This window comes from Larus michahellis, chromosome 2 (genome assembly GCF_964199755.1).
Source record: "Larus michahellis chromosome 2, bLarMic1.1, whole genome shotgun sequence".
In the NCBI taxonomy this organism is placed as follows: Eukaryota; Metazoa; Chordata; class Aves; order Charadriiformes; family Laridae; genus Larus; species Larus michahellis.
In genome coordinates this window covers 169081932-169090516 of record NC_133897.1, presented here as the reverse complement: position 1 = coordinate 169090516, position 8585 = coordinate 169081932, and the positions used below count along the sequence as shown (strand labels likewise).

Sequence of the window (8585 nt, the reverse complement as noted above, 5' to 3'; positions counted from 1 at the left end):
TAGCAGGGGTAGCAGCCTCTCCTGCCGCTGAAGCAGCCAAGGCCTGCCAAGCCGTAGCCAAGGCCGAGGCCGAAGCCGCCGGAGGAGATGGGCACTCCCTGGGCGCTGAGTTCATTGCCCACGGCAGCGGATGCGGAGGATCCGACGGCGGTGCTCTGGGGGAAGGAGGTGAGGATGGGTCCTGGCAGGGTGACCTGCACGGTGGAAGGCTGGATGATGACGCGGGAGGCCTCGCACTGCCTGACGCAGGGCTCGTTGCAGCTGTTAGCCAGTGGGGTGGGTCCGCAGGGGCTGCAGAGGTTGTTGCAGGCCATGTCTGTGGTGTGGAGGGTCCCTGGAAGAGAGGGTGTTGAGAAAGGTGAGGGTGGTGGGGATGTGAGGGTCAGTGTTGGAGGAGGACGAGGGAGTGTGGAGGGCTGTTGTGGGGCTGTGGGGAGCTGGAGGAGAAGGGCCAAGTGGGTGAGGAGAAGGAGGGTCAGGGTGTTGAGACTCACCTTGTTGAGGGTGGAGGAGAAGGCGTGAGAAGTGTGTGAGGGAGAGAGGCACTGGGCCGGCTTTTATGCTGGTCATGGAGGGGCGGGACAGGCTTGGCGCATGATGGCGTTTTCCACAAACAAATTTGCATGACACAGCCTCACGAGTAATGACGTGGTTGTGTTCTTTGTTTTCTGAAATTCTCCAATTTCATGTTGTCTTATTGATGATGTGTCCACTCGGCCCTGGCGGCAACTTTTAAGTGCCAGTAGTAGAGGCCCTAAACATTGTGTTGATGGCACGCGTCAGGGTTGTCAGAAGACGTGACCAAAGCATAAGAGAGGTGGGGTGTCATCAGGGAGTTCATGCCGTGGCAGTTGTGTGGTGTGGTTTGTGGGTGCGTTGTGAAGAGGGGGCGTCATTTCCTCGCAGCCCTGGCAGGCTGGTCTGGGCTTTGGAGGGGGGCCAGGCATTAGGCGCTGCGCCTTGCATTGCGCTTGTTCCTTCCCTGCCTTGCTGCCAGCTCACTAAGCCTGTCTTTGGGCATGGCCTTTCCTGTTGGGTGTGCTCTGTGGCTGTCTTGGTGCCCCTTTTGTTTTTAAGGTTGTAGGTGGGAGAACGGAGGCTGCGTGTTTGGGTTTGTGCCCCGCTGGGGCCGTCCCTGGTGGAGGCAGTTCAAGCAGGCAGAGGAGGGCTGTTTGTGAGAGCAGGGCATTATCGTGGCAGCCCTGTGCTGTTGGGAGGCTGGTCGTGCTCCCCAAAGGCTCCTCTTGGCTCTTGCGTAGGGATCCCCTTAGTTGTGTCCGGCAAATTTGCAACCTGGGCTCTGGCGCGACACATCTGAAGATGAGCAACGAAGCTGGTGAAGGATGTAGAGAAGAAGACTTGTTAGGAGCAGTTTAGGGAACAGGGCATGTTTAGTTTGCAGAAAGAAAAAGGCTGAGGGCACGCCTTATCGCTCACTACACCCACCTGAAAAGAGGTGGTAATGAGATAGGTGTCAGTCTCTTATCCCGAGTAACATGTGATAGGAGAAGAATTAACGTCTTTAAATGTTGCGTAGGGATGCTAAGATTGGATGCTAGGAAAAATGTCATCCCAGAAGGGTTATGAAGCACTGGAAGAGGCTTCTCCAGGAAGTGGTTGAATCACCATCCCTGGAGGTTATGACAGGATGTGTAGACGTGGGACTTAGGGCTATGATTTTTGGTGAAGGTCGTAGTCATAGGTGAACGGTGTCAAGATTGTTCAGGGTCTTTTCCAACCCAAGTGCCTCCATGATTGCGTATGAGGCAGCATGCAAAAGCAGGCGAGTTCCTGGAGAGGCCGAGAGTGTGTCAAGAGACAGAGGGGGAGTGGGATCGGCATGCAGGGGAGGCTGGTGGGCCAGGGCCTTTGGGTTGTTTGCTTGGGGCGAGTGCCGATGGATGAGGCCATTTCTCTGCACAGTGTGTGACGGGAAGAAAGGGAAGGTGGAGCTTGTTGAGGAGAGTTGGAGGCAAGCACGCAGCACGTGAGTGCGGAGCTGAGGCCATGATTTCATGCATGACTGCATTTTTGAGCAAGCATCTCTTTCATGCCACAGCCTGTCAAGTGCTGTGGTGGGCGTGTTTTCCTTCCCACAACGCTCCCTTTACATGTTGTCGTCTTGTGGATGTGTCCACTTGGCCCTGGTGGTAGCTTTTAAGTGCAAGTAGGTATTTTGGAGGACGTGCATGGACGCTGTGTGTTAGGGAATTCAGCAGTCACAGCCAAGGCGTAGGAGAGGTGGGGTATCTCCAGTGACATCATCTCGTGGCACGTTTGTGGCTGGCTAAGCCTGTCTTTAGGCCTGCCACACCCTGTTGATGTGCCCTGTGGGCACTTTGATGCCCCCATTGCTTGTAAGTTTGTAGCTGAGAGAAAGGTCTGTCTTTCTGACCTGGGAGCTGGGAAACGTTATGGAGCTAATCATCTTGATCGCCTTCGTATGGCACATAGAGGCCAAGCAGGTGATGAGGCCCAGCCAGCATGGCTTTATGAAGGGCAGGTCCTGCTTGCCTAACCTGATCTCCTTCTATGTCAAGGGGACGCGCTTAGTGGGTAGATGAGTGAAGGGCTGTGGATGTTGTTAACTGGACTTTAGTAAAGCCGTTGACACTGTTTCCAAGAGTGTTGTCCTGCAGAAACTGCCTGCTCATGGCTCTGACGGGCGTACACTTCGCTGGCTAAAAAACGGGCTGGATGGCCAGGCCCATAGAGGTGAATGGAGGTAAATCCAGATTGTTGCCACCACAGGTGGTGTTCCCCAGGGCTGAGTACTGGGGCCGGTTCTCTTTAGTATCTTTACGAACGACCTGGACGAGGGGGTCGAGTGCACCCTCAGAATGTTTGCAGGCAACACCAAGTTGGGTGAGTGTGTGGATCTGCTTGAGGGTAAGACGCTTTAGAGAGCGATGTGGACAGGCTGGATCGATGGGAGGAGGCCAATGGTGTGGGGTTCAGAAAAGCTGAGTGCCGGGTCCTGCACTTGGGTCACAAGAACCCCATGCAACGCTACAGGCTTGGGGAAGAGCGGCTGGAAAGCTGCCCGTTGGAAAAGGAGCTGGGGGTGTTGTTTGACAGCCAGCTGAGTATGAGCCAGCAGTGTGCCCTGGAGCCCAAGGCGGCCAGTAGCATCGTGGCCTGTATCAAAAGTCATGAGTCCAGGAGGACTATGGAAGTGATCGTCCCCCTGTAATGGGCACTGGTGAAAAATGTCTTCACTGAAATGGTTGTCAAGCACTGGAATAGGCTTCCCAGGGAAGCGTTTGAGTCACCAGCCCTGGAGGTATCTAGAAGACAGTAGACTTGGCCCCAAGGGACTTGCTTTAGTGGGGCACTTGGTAGTGTTAGGTTAAGGGATGGAATCAGTGATCTTAAGTGTCTTTCCCAACCTCAGTGATTCTGTGAGTTTTTGAAGGCCATGGATGTGGTGGAGCAAGTCGAGTGCAGGGCCACCAAGACGCTGAAGGGACTGCAGCATCCTTCCCTTGAGGAGAAGCTGAGAGAGCTGGGAGTTTCTTCAGCCAGGAGAAAAGGCCGCGTAGGGGAGATGTCATCAATGTCTCTAAATCCCGGATGGGAGGTGTCTTGGTTTCACGCTAGCCAGCAATCTGAACCATGCAGCCACTTGCACACTCCCCACTACAACAGGATGGGAAAGAGAATCCGAAGAAGAAAAGTGAAAAAATTTGTGCGTTGAGATGTCAGTTTAATAAGTAAAGCAAAAGATGCACAAGCAAGCAAAGCAAAAGATGCACAAGCAAGCAAAGCAAAAGAAGGAGTTCCTTCACTACTTCCCGAGGCAGGCAGGCGTTCAGCCGTCTCCAGGAAAGAAGGGCTCCATGAGACATAACGGTTACTTGGAAGACAAATGCCATAACTCTGAACATTCCCCGCTTCTTTCTTCCCTCACTGTGCTCTCATGTGGCATGGACTATGCCTTTGGTCAGCTGGGGTCAGCTGTACCGGCCGCCTCACCTCCCAGCTTTTTCTGTACGCCCAGCCTACTTGGTGGTGGGGTGGTATGAAGAGCAGAAAAGGCCTTGAGTGCTTAGCAACAACCAAAAACCATTAGTGGGCTCTCAACGCCATTCTCATCGCAAACGCAAAACCTGGCACTCTACCAGCTGCTGAGCAAGTCAACTCTATCCCAGCTGCCGCCATGTCAGGAAGGAATGAGGAGAGGGGAGTCAGACAGGGCAAGGGTGAATGGAGAAAGCTGAAAAGACGTGCCATTTCCTTGGAAGAGAAGGCAAGGTTTTTTCTGTGGGAGGGTGGTCCAAGAGTGGAAGCGGTTGTGCAGAGAGGTGTTGGAGTCTCCATCATGTAGAAACTGAAGAGCTGACTGGATCTGGTGCTGAACAGCGTGCTCGATCTGACCACGTTTGAGAAGGTCAGGTGTAATGAGGTTATCTCCAGAGGTTCCTTGTGCAGTCAAGGATTCTGTTTTCTGTGACTCTGCCTGCTGTGTTGGCCAGAGGGTCATGCTGGGGAAGAGAGCTGGTGAAGCGCGTGCTGCCATGAGGAGCTTTCATTGGAGGCATGAGTAGAAGTGCGTGAGGTTGTCCAAGGCTTTCTTTTGTTAAGTGAAGGGCTTGTGTGAGGTTCTGGAAGCCCCCTCTGCTGTGCTGTTGCTGTTGCTGGGGCCATAGTTCCTAAGACCGGTCCGGTGGCCCTCTTGCACCCACCCTGGTGGGCACTGTAGCCCTGCCTTTGTGTTGGGTGAGGTTGGAAGAACCTTGTTAGAAGAAAGGAAGAGGAGGCGTCTTAGGCTGGGATGCAGAAGAACTTTATTGAGGGAAGAGAGAAGTTCAAAGGTAGAAGCGCTAAGTGCGAGAGAGACCGTCTGAGTTGCAGGTAGGGTGACCATCATCCAAGGTCCCCTGTGTGAGCTAGGTCTTGCCAGAGCATCAAGGTCTTCCTGGCCTGCGGTAGGAGCGGCACCCTGGAGGTCCCGTGTGGTATTTGCTTCTTCAGCAAGTGCTTGCAGCGGAGAGTCGTGAACGTAGCAGAAGGGGCGATGGAAAGAAGGAAGTGTTAGAAGAGGAGGAGGTACATGGGCCATGGTTGCAGACAGTCTGGGTTGGCCCCTTCCCTGCTTCCTTGCTTGGTGCCCTGAGAGGAGGAGCTGTGGATGGTGAAGCCATGTGCCAGAACATGCTTGAGTTGCCTCCTCAATCCATGCCATGTCTTCCATGGTGTGGGTGGTTGTTGTCAGGGGTGGTGGTGAGGGCCCTTAGCAGGGGTAGCAGCCTCTTCTGCCACCGTAGCAGCCAAGGCCTCCCAAGCCATAGCCGTAGCCGAAGCCAGAGCCGCCGGAGGAGATGGGCACTCCCTGGGCGCTGAGTTCATTGCCCACGGCAGCGGATGCAGAGGATCCGACGGCAGTTCTCTGGGGGAAGGAGGTGAGAATGGGTCCTGGCAGGGTGACCACTACAGTGGGGGGCTGGATGACGATGCGGGAGGCCTCGCACTGCCTGACGCAGGGCTCGTTGCAGCTGTTAGCCAGCGGGGTGGGCCCACAGGGGCTGCAGAGGTCGTTGCAGGCCATGTGTGTGGTGTGGAGTTTCCCTGGAAGAGAGGGTGTTGAGAAAGGTGAGGGTGGTGGTGGTGTGAGGGTCAGTGTTGGAGGAGGGCGAGGGAGTGTGGAGGGCTGTTGTGGTGCTGTGGGGAGCATGGTAGTGTGGAGGCGTGAGGGCTGTTGAGGCTGTGGGCAGAGCATGGTGGAGGAGAGGGGCCAGTTGTGCGAGGAGAAGGAGGGTCATGGGGTTGAGACTCACCTTGTTGATGGTGGAGGATAAGGCGTGAGGAGAAGTGTGTGAGGGAGAGAGGCGCTGGGCCGCCTTTTATGCTGGTCGTGGGGGAGCGGGACAGGCTTTGCGCATGAGAGTGTTTTTTCAGCAAGCAGCTCTTGCATGCCACAGCCTGGTGAGTCATGAGGTGGGGTGTCTTTTCTTTTCCCTAATTCTCCATTTTCATGGCCCCGTCTTGAGGACGTGTCCAGTTGGCCCCTGGTGGAAGCTTTTAATTGCCAGTCTTAGAGGCCAAAGACTTGGTTTTATTGGCATTTTTCAAGGCATTCAGCAGACACAGACAAACCGTACGAGAGGTCGGCATGGCTTTATGAGGGGCAGGTCCTGCCTGACCACTCTGATCTCCTTCTTTGTCAAGGGGACCCTCTGAGTGGATGGATGAGGGAAAGGCTGTGGATGAAGTTCCCACTGTTTGGAAAAGGGGTACCATGACGCCCATCTTTCAAAAAAGAAACAAGGAAGATGCGGGGATTTACGGGCCGGTCAGTTTTACCTCTGTGCCCAGTAAGATCATGGAGCAGATCCTCCTGGAAACTCTGCTAAGTCACATGGAATATTTGGAGGTGATCGGTGACAGTCAACATGGCTTCAGCAAGGGCAAGTCAAGCCTGACAAATTTGGTGGTGTTCTCTGACAGGGTTACAGTGTTGGTGGATAAGGGAAGAGCAAAAGACGTCATGTACCTGGACATGTGCAAAGCGTCTGACACTGTCCCACACAACATGCTGGTCCCGAAATTGGAGCGACATGGATTTGACCAATGGAGCACTCGGAGGATAAGGAACTGGATGGATGGCCGCACTCGAAGGCTTTTGATTAAGGGTTTGATGTCCAAGTGGTGAGCAGTGAGGAGTGACGTTCCTCAGGAGTCGGTACTGGGAGCGGTGCTGTTTAACGTCTTTGTCGGTGCCATGGACAGTACGAAAGAGCTGGCGGAAGAGCTCGCCAGGCCACTTTGCATCATTTATGAGCAGTCCTGGAGAACCGGGGAGGTCGGCAATGTGACAGCCATCCACAAGAAGGGCCGGAAGGAGGATCCGGGGAACTACAGGCCGGTCAGTGTGACCTCGGTGCCTGGGAAGGTCATGGAACAGATCCTCCTCGGTGCCATTACACGGCGCATATAGGAGAACAGGGTGATCAGGCCCAGTCAGCATGGGTTTGTGAAGGGCAGGTGATGCCTATCAAACCTAATATCCTTCTATGATAAGGTGACCCACTTAGTGGATGAGGAAAAAGCCGTGGATGTTATCTACTTGGAGTTTTGCAAAGCGCTTGACACTGTTTCCCACAGCATTCTCCTGGAGAAACTGGCTGCTCATGGCCTGGACAGGTGTACTCTTTGCTGGGTAAAAAACTGTCTGGATGGCCGTGCCCAGAGAGTGGTGGTAAATGGAGTTCAATCCAGTTGGTGTCCGGTCACATGTGGTGTCCCCCAGGGCTCGGTGCTGCGGCCAGTTCTCTTTAATGTCTTTATCAATGATCTGAATGAAGGGATCGAATGCACCCTCAGTAAGTTTGCAGATTACACTAAACTGGGCGGGCGTGTTGATCTGCTTGAGGGTAGGTTGGCTCTGCAGAGGGATCTGGACAGGCTGGACCGATGGGCTGAGACCAATGGTATGAGGTTCAACAAGGCCAAGTGCCGGGTCCTGCACTTAGGTCACAACAACCCCATGCAGCGCTACAGGATTGGGGCAGAGTGGCTTGAAAGCAGCCCGGCAGAAAAGGACTTGGGAGTGTTGGTTGACAGCCAGCTGAATATGAGCCAGCAGTGTGGCCAGGTGGCCAAGAAGGCCAACAGCATCCTAGCCTGTATCAGGAATAGTGTGGTGAGCCGGACTAGGGAAGTGATCATCCCCCCTGTACTCGGCACTGGTGAGGCCCCACCTCGAGTTCTGCATTCAGTTTTGGGCCCCTCGCTACAAGAGGGACATTGAGGTGTTGGAGGGTGTCCAGAGAAGGGCTACAAAGCTGGTGAGGGGTCTGGAGGACAAACCTTATGAAGAACGACAGAGGGAGCTGGGGTTGTTTAGCCTGGAGAAGAGGAGGCTGAGGGGACACCTTATCACCCTCTACAACTACCTGAAAGGAGGTTGTAGAGAGATGGGGGCTGACCTCTTCTCCCTGGTGACAAGTGATAGGACGAGAGGAAACGGGTTCAAGTTATGTCAGGGGAGGTTTAGATTGGATATTAGGAAACACTTTTTCACTGAAAGGGTTATTAAACATTGGAATAGGCTGCCCAGGGAGGTGGTGGATTCACCATCCCTGGAGGTGTTTAAAAAAAGGGTAGATGGGGCACTTAGGGACATGGTTTAGAAGTGGCTTTTGTCAGGGTAGGTTAAAGGTTGGACTTGATGATCTTAAAGGTCCCTTCCAACCTCAGCAATTCTATGCTTCTATGATTGAGTGCACCCTCAGCAAGTTTGCCGATGAGACCAAGGTGTGTGGTGTGGTTGAAATGCTGGAGGGAAGGGATGCCATCCAGAGGGACCTGGAGAGCCTTGAGAGGAGGGCCCATGTAAAGCTCGTGAAATCCAAGCAAGCCAAGCGCAGGGTCATGCACGTGGGTCACGGCAATCCCAATCCCAAATTCAGGTTGGGCAGAGAATGGCTTGAGAAGAGGCCTGAGGAGAGGGACTTGGGGGTGCTGGTGGATGAGAAGCTCAAGATGAGTGGGCAGTGTGCGCTGGAAGGCCAGCAATCCAACGGCATAATGGGCTGCGTCCAAAGAAGCAGGACCAGCAGGTGGAGGGAGGTGACTCTGCCCCT

At 54.2% G+C, this 8585-nt stretch overlaps 1 protein-coding gene across 1 annotated transcript; it reads left to right on the top strand.

Annotated features, from left to right (window-relative positions):
- The first annotated feature begins 3088 nt into the window (after nucleotides 1-3088).
- LOC141738373 (uncharacterized) lies at nucleotides 3089-8132 on the top strand. Its single transcript, XM_074573567.1, is given in 4 exon segments — nucleotides 3089-3189; nucleotides 6448-6648; nucleotides 7657-7728; nucleotides 7730-8132. Coding segments are annotated over 4 exon segments (777 nt in total).
- The last annotated feature ends 453 nt before the right edge of the window (nucleotides 8133-8585 follow it).